The sequence below is a fragment of the Dipodomys merriami genome, unplaced genomic scaffold, assembly GCF_024711535.1.
Source record: "Dipodomys merriami isolate MVZ:Mamm:240054 unplaced genomic scaffold, mDipMer1.0.p SCAF_1009, whole genome shotgun sequence".
Lineage (NCBI taxonomy): Eukaryota > Metazoa > Chordata > Mammalia > Rodentia > Heteromyidae > Dipodomys > Dipodomys merriami.
Window position 1 is genome coordinate 177,867 of NW_027202282.1, and position 24,632 is coordinate 202,498.

The 24,632-nt window shown below is 60.3% G+C and overlaps 1 protein-coding gene across 8 annotated transcripts in view; it reads right to left on the minus strand.

The window, feature by feature from the left end:
• Positions 1-20,675, minus strand: part of LOC138807244 (IQ motif and SEC7 domain-containing protein 3-like) — a 40,575-nt gene extending 19,900 nt beyond the window's left edge. For 7 of the 8 annotated variants that reach the window (XM_069992821.1, XM_069992840.1, XM_069992822.1 and 4 more), the window contains exons 1-3: positions 20,182-20,675; positions 7,510-7,593; positions 1,515-1,776 (exon numbers count right to left, since the gene is read on the minus strand). In XM_069992821.1, the coding sequence (XP_069848922.1) occupies positions 1,515-1,776; positions 7,510-7,593; positions 20,182-20,675 (840 nt within the window). Of the gene's footprint in view, positions 1-1,514; positions 1,777-7,509; positions 7,595-20,181 lie in introns of those variants that run through there. The other variant, XM_069992870.1, reaches the window with a different exon arrangement.
• Positions 20,676-24,632: the final 3,957 nt, after the last annotated feature.

Sequence of the window (24,632 nt, forward strand, 5' to 3'; positions counted from 1 at the left end):
TCCTCTTCACCCCGAGAGAAGCCGGGGGGTGGGGGGCTGGGGGCGGGGAGCAACCCCACGAGGCAGCCGGGCCTGTTCTAATCCAGTCCTGCCAGGCGCCCATGAGATTTAGATCCGCGATTTCATTGTTCTGTAGTACGGTGCTGAGGACTGAATTCAGGGTGCTGCGCTTGCTGGACAAGGTACCTGCTAGTCAAGCCATTCCCCCAGTTCTGCCTTCCTCCCTCCCTTCCTTCCGCCTTCCTTCCTTCCTTCCTTCCTTCCCTCTTTCCCTCCTTTTCTATTTCCCTCCCTTCCTTCAGGAAATTCTGCGCTCCTTATCTCCACATCTTTCTCCCCTGCCCACTTATAGAGACCACGTGAGACTCTCGAAACGCTTTCCTGACGGCCAGGCGCCCCCCCCCCCCCCCGTCCCGCGGGAGGCCGGCATCAGCGCCACGCAGAGATGCTGAGTCTTGACTCAGCTCTAGAGGCTTCCTCAGACGCACTCTCCCGCCGGCTAAAGAATCATCCTTTGGAACATTCTGGAGCCAGAATGGGCTCTCGAAGAGGATTGCAAGTCTAATTTCTGATTCTGGGGATGAAGAAATGAACACGCAAGAGTGCTCCACTGACCTGATACCCCACGGCCACAGACAGTCAGAGGAGGGGACCCCAAGTCTTACATCTCCATGCTCAAAGCTCCCCCTCTCTCCTTCCCTCCCCCCACCTCTCTCTCTGTCAGTCCTTGAGCTTGAACTCAGGGCCCTGGCACTGTTCCTGAGCCCCTTTTGCTTAAGGCGAGCGCTCTGCCACTTGAGCCACAGACCACTTCTGGTTTTCTGGTGGTTTATTGGAGATAAGAGTCACAGACTTTCCTTTCCTGGGCTGGCTTTGAACCGAGATCCTCAGATCTCAGCCTCCTGAGTAGCTGGGATGACAGGCGTGAGCCACTGGCGCCTGGCTCAAAGCTGTTTCTTAATAGTGACATCACACACACACACACACACACACACACACACACACTTCCTCTGCGTCTCAGGTGTCCACTGACATCTACCATCATTCTATCCTTCTTTAGGTTTAATGGGGCCCCATACCCCGCCATGGGGGTTCTTTTCCGACTGGAACTCCAGACTCCCTCTGTTACACGGGCCTTGGGACCCTCAGTCTGCCTAGCAGAGCCCGCTGCACCCTGCTCCTCTGGGCCAGATGTAGGTGGGCTGGGTTTAGGTGGGGACTGAGGGGTCACGGCCCCTCACCTAGGGGCCTGCAGGGGAGGTTAGGGACCCCGCAGCCCTGCCCGTGGGCCTGGCGGCACAGTGCTCCATCCCTGCCGGACGGTGAGGGCTCTGGATGGGAGCTGGGTGACCTGCACCCGCTTCTTGCCATGCTCCAGGGGAGGGGGTGGGGAGGCAGCTCCATTCAGGAGACCATGGCACCCCCGCGGGGGGGGGTGGTCCCCGGCACCCCGGACGGGCCCCCAAAAGGCAGGGCCCTCCGCCCCCGCTCCCCCCTCCGGAGGCCCTGGGTACCTGTTTACTCTTTAGGTCAAGGGAGCGTTCGTACTCAGAAGTGGCAGGGGTGTGGGCGGGCTGAGGCCGGCCAGGGGAGGCCCCACGGTGGAGGCCAGCCCTCGGGGAGGTCCCGTCTGGCCCGGGCTGCTCCTCCTCCTGCTGCAGCTCCTGGGCTTGAGCCTTCGGGGCGTGGGCAGCGGGTCTGCCGGCTGCCGCCACCGCCGCTGCCGCCGCCACAGAGTCCTCCAGACCCCCGCCGGCCTGGGCGCAGGCGCCGTCACTGTGAACAGAAGGTAATGCGCTCGGTTGGAGGGGGCGGCTGGCTGCTGCTGCTGGGCCTCTTCCAAGGAGAGGGGGCCTGAACCTGAACTGGGGGGGACGAGGGGGCGGCACCCCTAGACAGCGCTCGTGAGCCTCTCTGCTGAGAGAACATCAGGGAAGCAAAGGAAGTCCCTGGGTTCGAGTCCTGGGTCGGCCACTTTCTTCTCAGCCTCCCTGGCTATGGAATGGGTGCAGTCCCTCCGCTGACCTCCAGGGGGCGTCTGGCTCACGGCCACCGTAAGTCTCCGCTATCGCCCTGGCTGGGGGGAAGTCAGGCGGTCCCCACCCCTCCACCCCTGCCCCCGGCTCCCCCCCCCCCCCCGCCAGGGCACGGAGCGGTGGGGGACCTGGGCCGCGGGGAGCCTTGATTTTCACATCAGCCTAACACCAATTTTTCTTGCCATGTCCTTTCTTCCCCGGGGGGCGGGGGGGCACCAGCATGTCTGCGGGCCAGGCACCCCTCCTCCAGCCTGCCCTCAGGCATGATCCCCAACGTTTCCAAGACTCTGTAGGGAGCTGGCGCCTACGAAGACCCTCGCGGGAGGCCCCTTTGGCTTTCTGGAGTTGCTGGAGCTGTCCTGCCATGGTGGCGTCCAGCCGAGACAGCCTGATGTTCTTGTCCCGTACCACGCTGCCCGAAGCCACGGCTCCGTCACGTGTGTGTGTGTGTGTGTGTGTGTGTGTGTGTGTGTTCCTCTCAGCTCTACCCTCACCCCTGTACTTCTAGGCTCATGTGGGCCCAAATAAACTATGGCCACTGAAGCAAACGGAATTCTAGAAACAGCCTTGGGCTGCGCCTGGGCCCTTGGTGTGGACAGAGACCCGGAGACTCCTCTCCTGAATCCATTCGCTAGGCCTGAGAGCTAGGCCTCTGGGCACCACACACACAGACCCAGACCCAGACAGACACACACACACAGGCGCACACATGCACACACACGAGAGCACGCAGGTGCCTTGCACTCGGGCCTATGCACACACCCACGCCTGCACCTCTAACGGGCTGTGTGGCTCAGAGTCTGCCTGCACTCTGGGAACCCTCCTGCAGGGTTGAGGCTAGCCCCCCCTGCCCCGCCCCCCCCACCCCCGACCCTCCACTCTCTGGCTGCCTCCCTCCCATCCCCAGGCACACAAGGAATCGGCCAGGTAGAGGATAGAAAAGAGTGAGATTGGCGTGGCCTTGTTCCCTCCCCTGCACCCCATAGGAGGGGAGGGTCGGGGGGTCACTAAATGACTCCCTCTGACACAGCAATGGTGGCGCACCAAGAGCCTAGACAGCAATTTTTTTCTTTGTCGGTCGTGGGGCTTGAACTCGGGGCCTGGGCGCTGTCCCTCGGCTCTTCAGCTCAAGTCAAATGCTCTACCCCTTGAGCCACAGCGCCACTTCCTGTTTCCTGAGTGGTTCATGGGAGATCAGAGTCTCACAGATGTTCCTGTCCCGGGCTGGCTTTGAACTGCGATCCTCAGATCTCAGCCTCCTGAGTAGCTAGGATGACAGGCGTGAGCCACAGGTATCTGGCTCTAGACATCAATTCTGAGAAGACTTAAATCATCTGGGACCAGAAGAGCTTCCTGTAAGCCACTCTCTCTTATTTTGGGGGGTTGGGGGCACGGTGGAAGGCACCCATAAACATTTATTTATTTATTGTATTCTCCCAGGAAGGGAAGGGAAGAACCAGCCTGTGTTACCAAAAAACAAAACCAAAAACGAAGATGAGAAAGGGGAGAGGAAATAAAGCACACCCCCCGCCCAGGAATTCAGGATTGCTCACTAAGGCTTTGTTTCCTAGCAGAAAACATGGCGCGCCTCTGCCCATCTCCTCTTGAGCACCCTTGTGCAAGCCGCTCTCCCCAGCTCCCAGGGGCTCCACAAATTCCCCGGGCACCTTCCAGTTGTCCGGTGAAGCCAGGAGGCCCCACGGGGGGCGGGGGGGGAGAGGCCGGGCCTCAGCTGGAGGCTGGCTTGGCTGGTACTGGGGCAGTACCCGGAGTCTCAGCCTTGACTGGGCCGTGGGTGAGCAGTGCGGGCAGGTGGCTGGGGGAGGGCGGGCAAGGTGGTACCTTGAAGTGACTGGTACAGTCACTGCCAGGAATGTTCCAGAAGGGATTTGCAGGTTGGGCTGGGTCTGACGGGTGGGGGGGGGATTCTGCCAGTCATCCTCAAAGCCGTGTGACAGACACAGAACGCGTCCCGCGCACAAGCCAACAGCCGCACGCGCCCCTCCGGGTTTCTCCAGCTTTGACTACAGTATTTTTTTCTCTTTACTGAATCAATGCAGTCATTTAAGATGATCACAGGGGATCACCCCAGCGCCTTTGCGGGGATCCCGGATCGCATGAGTGACAAGACAAGACACAAATTCAGGTGAGCCTCTGTGTGAGCGCAGGCTGGGAACCTGCCGGGTCCAAAGGCCGGCGCGGACCCCGGACCCTGGACCCCGGGGCTGCCTCCCCCGCCCGGGCCCTCTCCCAGCCCCCCGCCCCCCCGCCAGCCACCTCCTTCTGTCTCTGGTTCCTCATCACAGAGCGGGAGGTTTGGGTAAGATGTTTGGGGACTGGGGAGGAAAAGAGAGGCCCAGTTTCCTCCTCGGGCTCCCTGAGTGCGCTGCCTGGTCCGGGGCTCCCAGCCCTGACGGGGCAGGCAGGGGGGTTGGTGTGTCTCCAGGGGCTTCCTGTCCAAAGGGCCCGGCCCTTCTCCCACCCGGTCACCTCTGCCCGTAGCTGACGGCTGACCCCGTGCGCTCAGGCCTGGCTCCACCCAGGGGGGCCCTCGGATCCCCAACAAGCACTCTGGAGCTACCCCGTTCCCTCAAACCAACGTCAGTGAACCAACCGACAAATGACAGGACCCACCGCGTCCCTGCTCCCACCTGGACAGGCCTAGGTGGGAAGAAGGAAGGAAGGAGCTGGAAGGCTGGGGCTCCCCTGGAGCTCTGGGCTGCAGGAGACACGGAGCGAAGCTCACTGGCTGGGAGGCAGTAAGCTAAACGCACCGGACCACGGCCAGCTCGTTGCAGCCACCCTCCCTCACCAGCCATGCCCCCCATGCGATGCGCAGCTCCAGCCTCGGCTGCAGAAGCAAACACCCGCTAATGGGTGTTGGATGGGCCGAGCCGTGGCTCCCAGGTCTTGAGGTTTTTTTTTCGGGGGGGGGGGGCGTCACCTCGTAGACTAAGGAGAGGAGGGGGTGGGAGGGCTGGGCTCCCGTCTGCTCGGTCTCTGGGGGGAAAGGAGGGGCTGCTTAGAGACCCGCCTCAGTGAGTACAGCCGCAGGGCAAGGCGTGCTGGCTCTGAGCCCCCCTCCCCCCTCTCCTTGTGGGCCAGTGGAAGGGGGTTTAGTGAGGAAGGCAAATAGTTAAATAGTGGATTAGTTAGGGCCCCAGGCCCCTGGGGGACCAGCTGCCCATTACTGGAGGAAAATGCAAGTTAAAAAAAAAAAAAAAGACCCTCCCCACTCTTGGCTTGCTCCCCCCCTCCCTCCCCCTCCCCTGCGCTCTCCCCTCCTCCCCTCCTCTCCCCTCCTCCTCCTCCTGCTCCTCTCGGAGATGCACCAGACAGACATAATTGAGAACTAGGTTTCAGGTGTGCAGTGAGTCAGCAGGTTCTCTCTGATTGGCCAGTTGCCCCGCGGCTCATTTGCATAGGGGCAACCAATCAGAGCGCGGGCCGGGGTATAAAATCCTCCAGGTTTGCCCTCCCCTCCCCAGCAGCCCAGCCGGGATCCTCGCAGCCACTGGCCTGTGCTCTGATTGCAAGGAAAGCCGCCAGCGACCCAGGCAACCGAAGGCTGTGGGGCAGAAAAGCCAGTGGGGGAAGGAGGGGGGAAAGGAGGGGAAGGGAGGTGGGCAGGGGGTTGTCCCCAAGATGCTCCCCCTCGCTCCCTTCCTCCCTCCCTCCGTCCCTCCCCTCCTTCCCCCTCCCTCCCCCCAATCTTTGGTGCAGGTACTGGCGCCTGAACGCAGGGACTGGGTGCTGTCTCAGCTTTTCCACCCAAGGCTGGTGCTCTACCACCTGAGCCACAGCTACCTGACTGGCTTTTTGTCGATTTCATCCCTCCCCCCCCCACTCCTGCCTGCCTGGGCTGACTTCAAACCTTGTTACAGGCCAGGCCTAGGCCGGAGCAGCTGGGGCGCTCTTCCTCATTTTTTTGTTTTTTCCTGGTCTCAGGTTTCCCCGCCACCCCACCCCCACCCTTTCCCTATCTGCCTAGAGAGAAATCCACAAAACTCATCCCCCCCCCCCCGAACGGCCGGTGGAGAGGGGCTCTGTGTCTCTGGTGGAGAGGGGCTCTGTGTCTCTGGTGGAGAGGGGCTCTGTGTCTCTGGTGGAGAGGGGCTCTGTGTCTCTGGTGGAGAGGGGCTCTGTGTCTCTGGTGGAGAGGGGCTCTGTGTCTCTGGTGGAGAGGGGCTCTGTGTCTCTGTGTCTCTGGCTCCGATGCCTTCGTTTCTGCTGAGTCAGCTTCCAGGCGGCCTCAGTGATTCAGCCTTCGAAGGCCCAGTCTCCCCATCTGAGTGGGGGGCGGGGAGTACCTGGGCCATAGCCAACAAGAAGTGGGGCCTCCAGACTCCAGACTCCGCTTGCTGAGCGTACACACACAGCCTCCGCCAGCCTCTACCCTGCTGCCTCTGAACGCAAAACCTCCACCAGCCTCTGCCCTGCTGGCCTCCAACATGCAGCCCTTCCAACCCCGAGTATTCCCTCAGCTGTCCTTGGAGCCGGGAGGGGTTTGCCAGTGGGAGACGAAATCCCACCTCTCCCCCAACCCAGCCTCCCCCCCCTTCCACACGCCTGCGTACACCCTCTCCCCCAACCCAGCCTCCCCCCCCTTCCACACGCCTGCCATACACCCTCTCCCCCAACCCAGCGTCCCCCCGCTTCCACACGCCTGCGTACACCCTCTCCCCCAACCCAGCGTCCCCCCGCTTCCACACGCCTGCCATACACCCTCTCCCCCAACCCAGCCTCCCCCCCCTTCCACACGCCTGCCATACACCCTCTCCCCCAACCCAGCGTCCCCCCGCTTCCACAGGCCTGCGTACACTGCATAGGAAAGAAAAATGCATCCACATCCTCTCCCAGCTGCACACAGCTGCCCTCTTCTTTCTCCTCTTTCTTTTTTTTGGGGGGAGGGGTCTGGTCGTGGGGCCTGAACACCAGACAGCGAGGAAGGGAAACTGAGGCCCCAGGTGCCTGGGAACTTGTTGGGCTCCAGCAGGAGACGGAGGGTGGGCGGGACACATTTCCCAAGGGCAGGCACGTGAGAAAGCAGGGAAATGGAGGCGAGGGAGGTGGCGGAGGCTGGAGACAGGAGGGGGGCGAAGGCCCAGAGGAAACGAAGGCTGGGCATGGCAGTGCCACAGGGCCCTGGCCAGCGGTGCCCTCCCTCCCCAGGTGTTGGGGCGCCCTTGATCTCTTCCCCCCCAGAAGGAGAAACGGGGGTGTTTGCTTGAAAAGGAAGCCAGGCCGGAAGGAGCCCCGTGCTCTCGGGGTCGCGTGGCCCGCCGCAGGAAGTGACACGTGACAATTCTAGTCGTGACATCTCATGCCTAGGGTGAGTGTTAGAATGACCTTGACCTTGGAAGCGGCCCCCTGGGGCTGGAGGGAGGAGGCAGGGACACACACACACACACACACACACACACACACACACACACACACACGGAGGGGAGCAGCGAAGGCCGCCGATTCCCACCTGTGGGCGGCGGGGTCGGAGCAGGCGGGCTTCTGCTCGGCGTCCGCAGCTGGGCAGCAGAACTGGTGCAGCACTGTCTCATTCCTGCGGGCAGACAGGGAGGGATAATCAGTGGGACCGACGGGACCGGCTCTGGCTGGAACTCAGGCCCCCTCCTGAAGCCCCGGCCACCCCCGCTGGACCTTCTCGTCTTTCTGTACCCCATGCCTCCCTCCCAGAGACCCCCCCAGCCTTCCTTCTCTGTCCTCCTCCGCCCCTGGCTGTGCAGACCCCTCTCTGGAACCTTCCATTCCTCCCTCTGTGTCTTTACCCTAGCTGTCTCCTCCCCACGCCGTGCCCGAGAAGCAGAGCCAGGCGCGCCAGGACGCGCACCCTCGGACACACGTCTTTCAGGCCATCTTGGGCAAAGATGAGGCGTGCAGACCAGCGTCAAGGCACGGTGGGGAGTCGGGGAGGGACGGGCTAGACATAGACAGAAGCCCACTCAGAGCCCGGTACTGGTGCTCACGCCTGTGATCCCTGCTACCCAGGAGGCAGAGAGCTGAGGATCACAGTTCGAAGCCTCCTCAGGCAGGAAAGTAAGTCTATGAGACTCTTATCACCAGTGAACCACCCAAAAGCCGGAAGTACTGCTGTAAATCTAGTGGTAGAGCTCTAGCCTACAGTGAAAAAGATCAGGGAGTGTCCAGGCCGTGAGTTCAAGCCCTACGACAGGCACAAGAGGGAAGAAGCAGAAGAGGAAGAGGAGGAGGAGGAGGAGGAGGGGGAGGAGGAGGGGGAGGAGGAGGAGGAGGAAAAGGAAAAGGGGGAGGAGGGGGAGGAGGAGGAGGAGGAGGAGGAGGAGGGGGAGGAGGAGGGGGAGGAGGAGGAGGAGGAGGAAAAGGAAAAGGGGGAAGAGGGGGAGGAGGGGGAGGAGGAGGAGGATTAATCTTATACAGCTAATTGATGCTAAGAAATGTAAAAACAACAACAACAACAACAAAGACACCAAAACCTTCAGAAAGGAGCTGGTGTGGCTCAAGTGGTAGAACGGATGCGTAGCAAGTGTGTATGAGGTCCCGAGTTCAATCCCCAGTCCAGAAAATAAAAATCAGAGAAAACAGGTTCGTAGCTTGGACTGTTCTTATTTAAAAACAAAAACAAAGCAGGAAACTGAGAAGCCCTTAAGAAGGAAGGAAGAATGCGCTTAGCTGGGTAATGCATGCCTGCAGTCTGAAGATCATAGTTCAAGGCTAGCCCAGGCCCCCGAAAATGTTAGCAAAACCCGCATCTCAACCAAAAGGCAGGAATATGTCATACCGGCTGGGGGTGGGGGTGGGGTACAGGAAGACCTCGGTATCTGAGGCCAAGCCAGGCACAAAGAAGGAAAGCACGTCTATCTCACTAGATACAATGATCACGTCTTTTCTGGAAAAGACACTCTAATATGTCAAAAGATGAGTGACAGACCGGGGAAATAGATTCAGATCACGCGTGACAGAAGGCAAGTTATCGACCTTCCCGCGCTGAGCTCCGACGCGCTCAACAGGCAAAGACGGCGGGCGCCGGTGCTGGCGCTACAGTCCCAGCTACTCGGGAGGCTGCGACCTGAGGATCGTGATTCGAAGCCAGCCCCGGCAGGAAAGCCGTGAGACTCTCATCTTTAATAAACTACTCAGAAACAGCCCAAAGTGGCCTCCTGTGGCTCCAGTGGTCCAGCTTTAGCCTTGAGCCAAAGAAGCTCGGGGACAGCGCCCAGGCCCTGCGTTCAAACCCCCAGGACTGGCGCAAGTAAAATCGGTGTCCTTGTTGCTATTAGCCAGGAAGGGGGCCGCGCACAGGCCCGCACGGGCACCGAGGCTCACGGCTGTTTGAGGGATGAGCAAGCACCATCTGTCTCCAGCTCTGGGGCTCCGAGTCCGCCCCAGCAGGCATTCATTCCAGATGAGTGGGGTCGCATTGCCTGGGGTTCGGGGAGGAACAACAAACCCCCCCCCAAAGCCCCCCACCCTGCCGGGAATGGTTGGGTCCCCTGCCGCAACCTCACACCCTACCACTGACTGCGGCACCTAGCAAAACAAACTGAGCTGGGCGCTCCAAACGCACGCCTGTCATCCCAGCGACTCAGGAGGCTGAGATCTGAGGACCGTGGTTCAAAGCCAGCCTGCGCAGGAGACACCGTGAGACTCTGATCTCCCAGGAACCACTCAGAAAACCGGAAGTGGCGCTGTGGCTCAAGTGGTAGAGCGCCAGCCTTGAGCTGCGCCCAGGCCCAGAGTTCAAGTCCCAGGACCGACCCCCCAAAAAATTCTTTTTTGATACATTGAATTGAAACTCCTTTGTACAGCTACTGAAAGACAACTTTTAAAAAATCACTCATGATCCCACGGTGAATGAAACCCGTGTCAGTTCACAAATCCCATAAATAGGAACCGGCATCCTCTGCTGACCTCTGACCCACCGGCTGTCCTCAACCCAGTGGGGAGCCCCGAGCCTGCGTCCTGGAGGCCCCACAGTCCCAGCAACCTCAGCAGCCATCTCCTGCATTCCCCCTCTGCCCCCACCCCCCACCCCCCCACCCCCCTCCGTAGGCCTTGGTGATGCCGGCCTGTCCCCAGCCCAGGCGCCCGGCCCAGAGGGGGGTGGCGGGTGGTGGGTGGTGGCTGGGCCCTGTGACAGGGCTTATAGGAGCAGGCAGGGGAGCTCAGTTGAACCAGCCAACCCCGTGTGCCCTGTCTACCCCGGGCTTGAACTCGGGGCCTGGGCGCGGTCCCTCAGCTCTTCAGCTCAAGGCTGGCACTCCACCCCGTGAGCCACACAGTGCCACTTCCGGTTTTCTGAGTGGTTTATGGGAGATCAGAGTCTCTCGGACTTTCCTGCCCAAGCTGGCTTTGAACCGCGATCCTCAGACCTCAGTCTCCTGAGTGGGTAGGATGACAGGCGTGAGCCCTCAGCCCTCCCCTGCTCCCCCGGCTTCTCCACCCTCCTCCCCACCCACTTCCTGCAAGGGAGCCAAAGTTAGGTTTGTATTCATAAAACCCAATGTTGCCTGGAACCTTCCGGAACCGTGTGGGGTTCTGTTACATTTGGGGGAGAGCAGGCAGGGTTTGGTTCACAAAATCAGGGCCGCGTTCGTCATCTATCTACAGCTCCGCCATATGCTGTAGAAATTCATCCATTCATTCTAGATTCAGCACGAGCCAGTGTGTGTGTGTGTGTGTGTGTGTGTGTGTGTGTGTGTGTGTGTGTGTGTGTGTGTGTGTGTGTGTGTGTGTGTGTGTGTGTTTCTCTGTCTTTGTCTCTCTTGTCTGTCTCTATGTCTCTCTGTCTCTGGCTAGCTCTCTGACTTGTCTCTATTTCTCTGACTCTGTCTGTCTGTCTGTCTCTCACTCTTTCTCCTCCTTCCCGTCTCCCTGGCTTGCCATCTCTGGAAGCTGGGAAGGACCACAGGAGACAGGAGGAGGGCACACGGTCTCTGGTGACCCCTACCCCAAGGCCGCTGCCATCAGGGCCTGCCTCTGTCCCCCGACCCACGGGTCCCCAGCCCTGTGGAGCCCCAAATTTTTCAAAGCCTTGGCGCCATCTAAACCTGAGTTTCAGGCCTTGTAAGAGGAGCAGGCTGGGAGTCTTTCATTCATTCACCTCCGGCCGGCCGGTCAAACCACAGCCACAAAGGGGGCAAGTGGCTCCCCCCTGCACCCCTGAAGCCCCCCGCGCCCCTGAAGCCCCCCGCACCCCTGAAGCTCCCCACATCCCTGAAGCCCCCTGCACCCCTGAATCCCCCCACACCCCAGAAGCCCCCTGCGCCCCTGAAGCCCCCCACACCCCTAGGAAGCCCCCTGCACCCCTGAAGCCCCCCGCACCCCTGAAGCCCTCCGCGCCCCTGAAGTCCCCCGCACCCCTGAAGCCCCCCGCACCCCTGAAGCCCCCCGTGCCCCTGAAGCCCCCTGCGCCCCTGAAGCCCCCTGCACCCCTGAATCCCCCCGCACCCCTGAAGCCCCCTGCACCCCTGAAGCCCCCTGCACCCCTGAAGCCCCTGCACCCCTGAAGCCCCCCGTACCCCTGAAGCCCCCCGCACCCCTGAAGCCCCCTGCACCCCTGAATCCCCCCGCACCCCTAGTAAGTCCCCTGCACCCCTGAAGCCCCCCGCACCCCTGAAGCCCCCCGCACCCCTGAAGCCCTCCACGACCCTGAAGCCCCCCGCACCCCTGAAGCACTGCCTGGACACGCCATGTTCCCAGGGCACCGTGCCAGCCGGGACGGCAGGGATGCTCAACAGCAGCTACCCTGCGTCTTCTTCACAGGGCACGGAGGCTGGGTGCAGAGCGAGAGGAAGGAGGCGGGGAGGCTGAGCCCCGGAGTCCCACGAGAGGCCGAGGCCGCAGGCTGAAGCACTGGCCCACACCGGCCATCCACCCATCTCAGGTAAGTCAAGAGAAAGTTCTGGAAGAAGTAACCCCATCTTCCTAGGCCAAAGGACAAAAAAAAAGAGTCTTCATGCCCGGCATCCAATACAAAGACTGAACCCCAAAAAGACAGATCTAGAGTAACAGAAGAAACTACACAAGCTCTCAAAGGAACATGGATGATTCTGCCACTTTAGGGACAGAACAGATTGTGTCAATGGAACCAAAAAGAAAAAAAAAAACCAGGGGCTGGGAAGGTGGCTCAGTGGTAGAGCGCTTGCCTTGCATGCCTGAGGCCCTGGGTTCGATTCCTCAGCACCACATAAGCAAATAAAGTGGGAAGTGGCGCTGTGGCTCAAGTGGTAGAGCGCTAGCCTTGAGCTGAAGAGCTGAGGGACAGCGCCCAGGCCCAGAGTTCAGGCCCCATGACCTGACCCAAAACAAACAAACAAACAAACAAAACCCAAACCCCAAACAAAACAAAGCCCCAAACCCCCCAAACCATGAGAGAGAAACACAAAATTACAATTCCTGCTTGTGCCAGCCTAGGACTTGAGCCTGGACTCCTGTTGCTTGGCTTTTTCACCCAGTGCTAGCAGTGTTCTACCACTCGGGCCACGGCTCCCCTTCTGGCTTTTTGGTGGTTCATGGGAGAACAGAGTCTAACAGACGTTCCTGTCCGGGGCTGGCTTTGAACCGTGATCCTCAGATCTCAGCCTCCTGAGGAGCTGGGGTGACAGGCGGGAGCCACCAGAGCCCTACTCATATTTTTTTTTTTTTTAAATAAAAAGATGGCACATCTTCCCCTCCCTCCCCTCCCCGCAGGACTTTCCAGAGGCTTCTGGACTGCTGGCCTTCTAGATTCGCTCTGCTCGGGGCTCACCGGCTCCCCCCCTTCCACGCCACATGGGCTGCCATTCGCTTCTTTGCTTCCAGAGACCAGATGGTTCACCCAGAGCCAGAGCCGGTGCAGACGGGCAGAAACAGGGCCGGGGAGCAAGCTCGGTGGGCGAGGGGGGGGGGCCCTGGGGTTAGGCCCAGAGTCCCCGCTGCCCGCCTCTGGGGTCCTTGCCACGATCATCTCCCAGGGCCCCTCTCTCCCTTCCTTCTCCTGACCCCCCCCTTCCAGGCCCGGGGGCCGTGCACTGCCCCACGCAGTGTGCCCACGCAGCTCCACAGACACGGCAAGGCCTCGGGAAGAGCTTAGTGAGCACAGCGGTGCATGGGGTCCCTGATCCCCAGCCCAGCGTGGTGCAGTACCCCAAGCCCCGCAGCCCTGGCCCCTGCTGTCAGGGCAAAGGGGAGAGTGGGGGCCTGGGGGTCTGGGGGGGAGTCTGGGGGGCTGGGGGGGAGTCTGGGGGTCTGGGGGGGAGTCTGGGGGTCTGGGGGGGAGTCTGCCCTTGCCCCCCCCACTCAAGAATGTCCCCAGATGTCTGAATGAATGAAGAGGAGGATGGCTTCAGCCAGGAGCCCGCGCGCACACCTGTCACCCAGCTGCTCCACGGGCGGGGGGGGGGGGCGGGGGAAGCTGAGCCTGGGCAAAGAGTCCCGTGAGACGCCAGCTCCAGCCAACCAGCAGAAAACCAGAAGTGCGTGTGCCCGCACACACGTGTGCATGCGTGCACATGCGCGTGCACACACACTCGGTGCAGTTGGTGTTAGAATAACCCAGTTTTCCTCTGGTGTTCCAGGCCAGGAGTGCCCTTCTCCCTTCCCTTCCCCCCCAACCCCCCCACCTCCCCCTGCAGGAGCCCTGTGGAAATTTCCAGGCTCCTGAGGCCAGCACTGGCCCCACTTTCCAAGAGTGTCCGCAGCCCCCACAGCCGGTGACCTGCGGGCCTCGCGCCCCACACACACCAGCCGATCCATCCCATCCTCCTGAGCCACGTCCCGTTCATCCTGAGACGAGGGTGTGTGTGTGAACACAGGGACTTGAACTCAGGGCCTCTGCCCCGCCACCTTCTTTGTCCACGTGTGACTGGTGCCTTACCACCTGAGCCACGCCTCTGGCAGAGAGGATGCGCTCGGGGCCGTGCGGGCCTCCTGTCCAGATGGGACTGGCCCTGGGCAGGGGGGGAGGGGGAGGCTCCACTGGCCGGGGTGGGCAGCCCCCCACCCCACCCCACACCCCTGAGCCCCAGCCACCAGCCTGGAGAGCTGTCTCCACACACGCACACACGCACACGCACACACACACACACACACACACTCGCACACACACACATACACACACACACAGAGCCCACCTGACCTCATGGCCACAGACACCCAAGATTTCTCTTTTGTTCATTTACTTTTTCCTAGAAGGGGGGGGTCTCACCTAAGAAAAGCCATTCAGGGGAGATCCCTCTGCCTGCTCAGCAGCCCAGACAGAGCCCAGTCACCCCAACCCCCCCATCAGCCCCGCCCTCCTCCTCCCTCCACCCCTCCTCCACCGCCTCTTCCCAGCCTCAGAGCAGGGAGACTGACTCATCTCCCATCTCCTTCCCAGGAACGGAGGTGGGAGGCTGGGCTCCGGCTCCGGCCCCAGGCTGTCCTGGGCGGCTGGCACAGTTTCTCCGAGGGGAGACGGCTCTCCCGACTCAGGAAATGGCCCAAGTCCTCGTTACCATCGCTTCCTGAAGATGGGGTCTGTACACCCCAGATCACGGCTCACGGCCAGCCCAGGCACCATCACAGCACAGGGGCGCGCACCTGATGCCCGCTCCCAGCAGCGTGGGAGGGATGGGTAGGAGGATCGTGGCCGGAGGCTGGCCCCCCCAGGCCCAAAACATGACGCCCTAGTAACATGACTAACGCCCCAAAGCGTCAGAGGTGATGTAAGTGGTAGAAGATCTCACACCTGCCTAGCCAGGGCGAGCTCGTGAGACACAGAATAACCCAGCCGAGCTCCAGCCGGGCTGGAAGCAGCTGAGGGCCAGGGGCCAGCCTGCCCTGGGAGCTGAGCCGGAGGATCCCCTCCCGTCTAGACGCTACCCCAGCCCCGAGAGGGGGGTGGCGGTCCCCATCCCACACACAGAGGACAGGAAACGGCCCCCAGCTGGTGCGTGGCAAAGCTGGACGCCTGTCCACCCGCACCTGCCCAGGCCCACACCCGCAGCAGCTGGATGCCGTGTGATCCACGGCTTCCAGAGTCTCCCCGAGCCTCCCTGGGTTCAGTCCTCCTCGCCCGACACAAAAGCCACAACCCCTTTCCTCCGCAGAAACGCGAAGCCCCATACAGCTGGACAGGGCGGGGGGACCTTGAACTCTGCACCCCAAGACGGGGGGGGGTAAGTAGTAACTTCAGCCTGAGGCTCTGCCAGCAGTCACGCGAGTCCCTAAGATCTTTTACTAAGAAAGCCCTTAGTAAGCTCGCACTGCCTGGGGTCAAAACCACCCAAGAAGCCAGGCACCCGTGGCTCACGCCTGTCATCCCAGCTACTCAGGAGGCTGAGATCTGAGGATCGCGGTTCAAAGCCAGCCTGGGCAGGAAAGTCCGTGAGACTCTGATCTCCAGTGAACCACCAGAAAACAGGAAGTGGCGCTGTGGCTCACGGGGTAGAGCGCCCGCCTTGAGTGAAAGAGCTCAGGGACAGCGCCCAGGCCCCGAGTTCAAGCCCCATGACCAACTGCCCCTCCTCCCCCCCAAAAAACCCTCATCAAACGCCCAAGGATGCTTGAAACCTCGAAGAGAAAAAATACATTGAATATAATGGCATCGACCTACAGACCTGTACTGGGATTTTACATTCAAGATTTAAGTGTCTTCCAGCCCAGCTATTCATCCGCACCTCCGCTCCTGCTCCCCCCTTCCCTTCCCTCCCCTCCCTCCTTCCCCTCTCCTCTCCCTAACCCTGATGGAATTCAGGCTGTGTAGATATGTGCTGAGTCAGCAGGAACAATGGCTTGGTTTGGGGCCAAGAGGAAGTAGTGCCAGGAGGCCTGGAGGGGGTGGGGGGGGAGGCAGAAAGGGGGGTCCTCTGTGCTGTCCAGGACAGCAGAAGGAGGGCGTCCACTGCCCCCCCCCACCCTGGAGTCCATGCAGGCAGGCGCTGCAGGCCGCACACACCCAACTCAGGGCGAGAGAAGAGTCTCACAGGCTTTCCTGCCTGGGCTGGCTTCGAACCATGGTCCTCAGATCTCAGCAGCTGGGGTTGACAGGTGCCAGGCTCTCTGGCTGCTCAGAGTGCTGGGAGCCCTAAGAGGCTGAACACCGCCCCCTGGCCCCCGTGTTTGGAGGTGAGTCCCGGTTATGTGGCTGAGGGGCCACCTGCTCCCCTCTTGTCCTTCCGCAGTACAGACAGCACAGTGGCGCGGGGCAGACACTGGGCGCGTCTCCCCAACTCGGAGGCAGCCTCCGCCCATCGCGGCTCCCCACAAGCCGGCCTTGGTGACCACCTTCAACCTGAAGGCCCTAACCAGAAGCAGCAGACATCGGCTCTGATCGGCGTCTTACACACGGTCAGAGATCTGCCAGCCATCCTCAGGCCCAGCCGGGGCAACTCCAAGGTTTGCGTCTTGAGGGCTGGGGCGCACAAAGCACCCACAAAGGGTAAACGAGGATTATTATCCCGGGCTTCAGGAATAGAGCAGGGAGGAAAGAGATGACCCTGCTGCTCCAGAAGCAAAGGGAAGAGCACAAGGGAGGGGAGGAGAGGAGGCAGGGAAGAGGAGGGAAGAGAAAGGCAGTATCAGCAGAGAGGAATAAGGGAGAGGAAGAGCGGAAAAGAAAGACAAGAAGGCTGCGCGCTGACGACTCCCGCCTGTCATCTGAGCTCCTCCAGGAGGCTGAGATCTGAGGATCAGGGTTCAAAGCCAGCCCGGGGGGGGGGCGGGGGAGTCCATGAGACTCTGATCTCCCAAGGAACCACTAAAAAGCCAGACGTGGAGCCTTGAGCAAAAAATAAAAACAAAAAATCCAGGGACAAGGCCCAGGCCCTGAGTTCAAGTCCTAGGACCAGCACAGAAACAAAGAGAAAGAGAGAGAACGAGGGAGGGAGAGCGAGAGAGAGAACGAGGGAGGGAGAGCGAGAGAGAGGACCGTAGTATTAGCACGGTGGTGCATGGCCACAAAGGAATGAGCAATGATTTACACAGAGTCACCATCACAAGTCCCCACTGCCATAGCTTCCTTCCTTCCTTCCTTCCTCCTCTTCCTCCCCCTCCTCCTCCTCCTCCTCCTCCTCCTCCTCCTCCTCCTCTTCCATCTTTCTTGGTGGAGAACTGACTGAGCAGGGTGCTCCTCAGGAGCTGGGGAGGAGGGGGGGAGGGGGCCTCCCCTGGCCGGTTCCACTGTTGTTTTTCCCTTGCTCTCTGCAGGCCCCACCTCTGCACTGCATGCTGGGGTGCAAAGGGGGACAAATCTGTAGGAGGTGGCCATGGGTAGAGATTGGGGTGGGGCCCCAGCCCCTGGGCAGCGTCTGAGTCCATTGCAGCGTTCTGTGTGGAAACGTTGGGGGAATCAGGCAAAACCATGGGAGAAGACGTGAACCAGGCAAAAAGCACCCAGCAGCCTAGCCGTGAGTAAAGTTCACAAGGGGAGGGGAGGCAGAAGAAAGGAAGGACTCCATGGCACTATTAACCTCTTAGTGCCGTGGGAGGGGGGACTTGAACTCAGGGCCTGGGCACTGTCCCTGAGCTTTTTTGCTCAAGGTGGATGCTCTCCCATTTGAGCCACACGTCCACCTTTTTGCTGATTAATTGGAAATAAAAGCCTCATGGATTTTTTTTTTTTTGGCCTGAGGTTGGCTTTGAACCAAGATCCTTAGCCCTCAGCCTCCTGAGTTAGGTAGGACTATAGATACCAAGCCACCAGTGCCTAACTCACCTAACATTGTTTTTCTTTTTTTATTTTCTTTTGCCAGTCTCGTAGCTTAAACTCTGGGCCCGGGTGCTGTCCCTGCACTTTTTGTGCTCAAGGCTGGTGGTGCTCTACCACTTGAACCACAGCTCCACTTCCGTCTTTTTGGGGGTTAACGGAAGATAAAAAGTCTCACAGACTTTCCTGCCTGGGCTGACTTCAAACTGTGATCCTCAGACCTCAGCCTCTTCAGTAGCCGAGATGACAGGCGTGAGCCACAGACGGGCGTGACTTTCTCCATGAACACATTTATTGCTTTTGTCCTGCTCCCTTGGGGAAAGCTGAGGCCCGGCAGGGGTAGAGAGGGGAGATGAAGACATCACCTGGCCTTGATCATGTGAAGGCCTGAAGGCCTGTGCTCTCTAGGTCACTTGCAGGGGGGCGGGGGGGGGGGGGGCCGCGGGCAGGCATGGCCAAGTCCTTCTCTGAGAGAAAAAGATCTGGCAGGAACTCCACGGAGAGACCAGGAAATGAGGGAGACACCCAGGGAGGTAGGAAGAGGAAGTAGATGAGGAAACTTCACTGCCTGAGCCCCTGGACCTGCTCAGCCAGATCATTCTAGATCTTTACCCCTAAGATGCCACGGTGGTAACAGTCAAATGTACCCCCCCTCATCCACCTTCTCTAACTCCACAACAGACCGGAGAGGAAGGTGAGAGTATTTAAAAAGGCAATTCTAGGGGAGATAATGCGGTTTTTAAGGAAACCACTCATTTTTACAGGGATTTCCCTCCCCTCCCCCACAGAAAGCACACTTGTGAGTGACCAGACTCAGCTCTCCTCCCCTCCCCTCCCTCCTCCCTCCTCCCTCCTCTGCCCTCCCTTCCTCCCTCACTTCTTCAAGCATCCTGATTTCCCCAGGGGGCCTCTCACCTGTCTGAGCAGGGAGATGACCTGGCCTCCTTCCCCCACCCCCTTCCCATCTCTGGATCTCACCGGGAAAAGTCGGGGGGGGGGGAGGAAGGAGGGAGAAAGAGCACTTGAGGCTCTGGAATCTCCCACTTGGGGGCTGGTTAACATTTCCCTCGGGACAGTTAACATTCTCCATGAAAAAAAAAGGAAATAGCGTTTGCAAACCACCAGCCATAACCGGTTTGCAGAGACACCGCAGCCGAACGAGCCTGCTGCCTGCCGCCTGCCTTCTCCCGGCTCAGATGTCCTCCTGGGCCAGCAGAGAGAGGTCTAACTGGGCCCAGCCTCCAGGAGTGTCCAGGTGCCTGTTTCCATTCCCCCTTGCCACCCCAAGGGTTCACGAGAAAGGCTCCCCCGGGTTTGGAGGGGAGCCTCTCCTGCCCCTACCTCTCATGGGGTTCCCCCCGCCTTTGCCTCCTGTGTCCTCAGACCCTCGGCCCTTGATTCTGCTCAATCCACCACCACCACGATCATCACGAGCAGCACCCTGGACGCCCTCCGGGCCCTCTGAAAAGCGCCTCGCACGCTCTTGGCTAAGCACTCCCCTTTCTGTGTCGTGGTTAGATTTTCGTATCTCATTTAAATGATTCTACCACCCCAACTCCTTCCTCCAATCCCCACAATGTCAGTCTCCACCGAGGCTGCTCTTCGGTTCGGTCCTTACCCTCAACTTCTTCCCAATCGTCATTTCTGCTCAGCCCTGTCTGGTGTCCAGCACCCCAGCCCTGCTCAGCCCTGTCCAGCACCCAGCCCTGCTCAGCCCTGTCCAGCACCCAGCCCTGCTCAGCCATGTCCAGCACCCCCTTCCCTTGTCAGCCCTGTCCAGCGTCCAGCCCTGTCCGGTGTCCAGCACCCCAGCCCTGCTCAGCCCTGTCCAGCACCCCAGCCCTGCTCAGCCCTGCTCAGCCCTGTTCAGCACCCCTTCCCTGGTCAGCCATGTCTGGTGTCCAGCACCCCAGCCCTGTCCAGCACCCCTTCCCTGGTCAGCCCTGTCCAGCACCCCAGCACTGCTCAGCCCTGTCCAGCACCCCAGCCCTGCTCAGCCCTGTCCAGCACCCCAGCCCTGCTCAGCCCTGTCCAGCACCCCTTCCCTGGTCAGCCATGTCTGGTGTCCAGCACCTCAGCCCTGTCCAGCACCCCTTCCCTGGTCAGCCATGTCTGGTGTCCAGCATCCCAGCCCTGTCCAGCACCCCAGCCCTGCTCAGCCCTGTCCAGCACCCCAGCCCTGTCCAGCACCCCAGCCCTGTCCAGCACCCCAGCCCTGTCCAGCACCCCAGCCCTGTCCAGCACCCCAGCCCTGTCCAGCACCCCAGCCCTGTCCAGCACCCCTTCCCTGCTCAGCCCTGTCCAGCACCCCTTCCCTGGTCAGCCATGTCTGGTGTCCAGCACCCCAGCCCTGTCCAGCACCCCAGCCCTGCTCAGCCCTGCTCAGCCCTGTCCAGCACCCCGCCGCCCCTCGACCCCGGGACCCCAGCCCCCTCCGCCGTCTCCCGGCCCCGCGGCCTCCAGGCCCGCCCCCCGCGCCCCACTCACCCGGGTCTCCGGCCCAGGACGCCCTTGCCGAGGGCGGCGGGGGGCTTGTGCGGGAGGAGCGCGCCCGCCGCGGCGCAGCAGCCCGGGGGCCGCTCCTTGTCCTTGTCGGGCGCGGGGGTCGGCGCCGGGGAGGCGGCGCGCGCGCGGGCGGCGGGGCCGGGCCCGGGGCCGGGCTGCGGCTGCGCCGGGCGCTGTCCGTGGTGCTGAGGCGGCGGCGGCGGCGGCGGCGGCTCGGGCGCGGCGGGCGGGCGCGGCGCGGGGCCGGGCGCCGGCGGCGGGGGCCCGGGCGCGGGCGCGGGCGCGGGCTGGGCCGGCGGCCCCCGCTGCCGCTCCCACAGGCTGCGGTTCTCGGCGCTCAGCTCGTCCAGCCGCCGCTCCAGCTCGTCGATGCGCTGGCGCTGCGTGTGGATCAGGCTCTGCTGGTTCTGCACGATGGCCGTGAGCTCCTTCAGGTACAGCACGGCGCGCACCGGGCTCTCCAGCAGGCTCTCCATGCCGCCCGCCCGCCCGCCGCCGCGCCCGGCCCGCGCCCGACGCGTCAGCGCCACGGGGACGGCCGGCCGGCGCGGGCCCGGGGGCGGGGCTGCGCGCGGCCACGCCCTCCCGTGACCACGCCCACCGTTCAGCTCCGCCCCACCAAGAGCTCCGCCCCTCCGGCTCCGCCCACCCTCCTCCAGCTCTGCCCCGCCCACCTCCGGCCCCGCCCACCTCCGGCCGCGCCCCCTCCGCCTCCGCGCCCTGCCAGGCTGTTCGCGAGCCTGCGCACGCGCGCGTGTCCTGTGTGAGCACACTGTGCCTGCGCGCGCGCCGAGGTCCGTGTGCGCGCGGGTGTCCGTGTGTGAGCACACGTGGGTGCACACGGACGATCACGTGCGTCTGTGCATGTGTGTGCGCCCGGGTGGATGGTGTGCGCGCGCGTGCGTGTGCAGATGCAGCTGTGTGTGCGTGTGCCTGCGCGTGCGTGCGTGTGCAGATGCAGCTGTGTGTGCGTGTGCCTGCGCGTGCGTGCGTGTGCAGATGCAGCTGTGTGTGCCTGCGCGTGCGTGTGCGGGGAGCAGGGTCCGCGGAGGGGCCCGGGGTTGGATGACATCAGACTGGCCGGGAACGCTGAGGAACGCCTGCAGCAGGAGCAGCGAGGACCGGAGGAGAAGGGGGAGCCCGGGAGGGGGGAGCCCGGGAGGGGGGAGCCCGGGAGGGGGGAGCCCGGGAGGGGGAGGCTGGGGGGAGCCCCTGAGGGGGGGAGGCTGGGGGGAGCCCCTGAGGGGGGGAGGTCGGGGGGAGCCCCTGAGGGGGGGAGGTCGGGGGGAGCCCCTGAGGGGGGAGGTTGGGGGAAGCCCGGGAGGAAGAGGCTGGGGGGAGCCCCTGAGGGGGGGAGGTTGGGGGGAGCCCCTGAGGGGGGGAGGCTGGGGGGAGCCCGGGACAGGGAGGCTGGGGGGAGCCCCTGAGGTGGGGAGGTTGGGGGGAGCCCCTGAGGGGGGGAGGCTGGGGGGAGCCCCTGAGGGGGGGAGAGGCTGGGGGAAGCCCCTGATGGGGGGAGGCTGGGGGGAGCCCCTGAGGGGGGGAGGCTGGGGAGGGAGGCTGGGCAGGGATGGGGGGATGCTGGGAGGAGAGGGGCTAGGAAGGCTGGGGGGAGGTCGGGAGAAGGAGGGTGGGAAGAAGGGGTGGGAAGGGGAGCTGGGAGGGAGGAAGCTGGGAGGAGGGGGGCTGGGGTGGGAGACTGACAGGGGGGAGGTTGGGGGGGAGGCTAGGGGGGACACCAGGAGGGGGGAGGCTGGTGGGGGAGACTGGGTGAAGGGGGGTTGGGGACACCAGGAGTAGGGGGGCCAGGAAGGGGGAGCTGGGAGGGGGAGGCCGGGAGGAGGCGGGCTTTGTGAAGCTTGGGTGAACCAGGAAATTATTCGTGGGGTGCGGGAACTCCAGGCCTGGGCCCTGTCCCTAAGCTTTCTTTGTCTCAAGCCTGGCACTCTACCATTTGAACCACAGCTCCACATCCAGCTTTTTGCTCGTTAATTGGATGTAAGGGCCTCTCAGATTTGTCTCTCCTGGGCTGGCTTTGAACTTCAGTCCTTAGGTCTCAGTCTCCTGGGTCCCTAGGGGGACAAGCGTGAGTTTTTTGTCTGCAGCCACAGATTACGACTTTCTGTCAATGTGTTACCTTTGCTTGGCACCTAATTTAATAACAGCAGAAACGATATAGAATATGCAGCCCCACACACCCCCACACACAGCCCTGCACTGGGATCTGAACTCAGGGCCTTGCTCTGGCTAAGTAGATGCTCGGCTTCTTGAGCCACAACCTCCAGCCCTTCATACTTCTGTTATTATTATTATTTTTTTGGTCGGTCATGGGTCTTGAGCTCTGGGCCTGGGCGCTGTCCCTCAGCTTCTCAGTTCAAGGCTAGCGCTCTACCACTTGAGCCACAGCGCCACTTCCAATTTTCTAAGTGATTTGTTGTAGATCAGAGTCTCACAGACTTTCCTGCCCAGGCTGGCTTTGAACCGTGATCCTCAGATCTCAGCCTCCTAAGTAGCTAGGATGACAGGCGTGAGCCACCTGCGCCCTGATCCATTTGCCTTAAAAAACAAAACAAAACAAAAACACTATTATTGATTTCTAATCTTATCATTTCCTTTCTCCTGTCTGTTTTCATTTGCTTCTCTCTTCCTAGCTTCTTAAGGTAGAAGCTTAGATGATTGACTTTTATCCTTTCTTCTTCATATCTATATATCTATATATCTATATATATATACATTTAAATCTCCAAAATTCTCCCCACTCCTGGCAACAAATACACGCATTGTATTTTCCTTTTTATTCAGTGCAAAATATTTTTGCCGTTTTCCTTGTTATTTAAAAGTATATTGTTTGCTTCCAAATCTATTATGGATTTCTCATTTAAACCCTTTGTAGTCTGAGAATATACTCCATTGATTTCGGTCTTCTTTTGAAATTTACTGAGACCTTTATGCACTGCAGTGAACAGTGTGTTTTGTTGAGTGTTCTGTGTTCAGTTGTAGTCGACAGTTCGTTCTAGTTTTCAGAATGTTAACGTTGAATGTTAATGTTAATAAGTGTAATGTTAATGTTTGAGGAAGGCAGAATAATAGCCCTGTCCCCCCCCAAAAAAACAGCACAAAGTGTAACCCCAGGAATTTGTGAATATCTTACCTTACATTCCAAAAGAGACTTTGCAGATGCCATAAAATGGACTTCAGCCGGGTGCTGGTGGCTCACGCCTGTCATCCCAGCTACTCAGGAGACTGAGATCCAAGGTTCATGGTTCCAAGCCAGGCTGGGCAGGAAAGTCCATGAGACTCTGATCTCCAAGGAATCACTAGAAAACCAGAACTGGGGCTGTGGCTTAAGTGATGGAGCGAAAGCCTTGAACAAAAGAGCTCAGAGACAAGCTCACGCCTGTAATCCCAGCTACTCAGGAGGCTGAGATCTGAGGATCGTGGTTCAAAGCCAGCCCGGGCAGGAAAGGTTGTGAGACTCTTATCTCGAATTAACCACCAGAAAACCAGAATGGGTGCTGTGGCTCAAGTGGTAGAGCGCTAGCCTTGAGCTGTCAGGGACAGTGCCCAGACCTGGGTTCAAGCCTCATGACCTACCAAAAAAATTAAAATAAAAAGAAGGATCTCCAGAAGGGAAGGTTGTTCTAGATTTTCAAGAGTGCCAATGTCATCACAATTCTTTCTTTGGTTGTTTTTTTTTTTTTTTTTTCTTTTCCCCAGGCCTGGGAGCTGTCCCTGAGCTTCTTTCGCTCAAGGCTAGCACTCTACCACTGGAGCCACAGCGCCACTTCTGGCTTTTTTAAGTTTATTGGAGATAGGAGTCTCCCGGACTTTCCTACCTGGGCTAGCCTCAAATCGTGAACCTCAGATTTCAGTCTTCTGAGTAGCTAGGATTAGAGCTACCGGCACCAGGCTTTTTGTTTGTTTGTTTGGTTTTGAATGATAGTAAATGGCCCAGGCTGGTTGACTTAGAAATCAAGATCCTTCCAAGTGCCAGGATTATAGGCATGTGCCGTGCTACTGAGCCTTTTAGAACGTGATTCCTTAAAGACCAAGTCCAGGCCTGGGGACTTGAACCCAGGGCCTGGGTGCTGTTCCTGAGGTTCTTTTCACTCAAGGCCAGTGCGCTCTACCACTTGAACCACAGCACCACTTCTGGCTTTTTTTTTTTTGAGTTTATTGTACATAAGTCTCTTAGACTTTCCTGCCCAAGCTAGCTTTGAACCGCAATCCTCAGATCTCAGCCTCCTGAGTAGCTAGGATGACAGGCATGAGCCACCAGCCTCCCAGCCTGAGTGTTAATTCTTGAAAATAACAGTTAGTTGGCTCTAGCTTTACTCCAGCCCTCCCGACAATCAATATTGAATTAAACCAGTGAGATCATTTACATTTCATTTTTGATTAGCATACATTAGTTATACAAGGGGGTGTTTTAT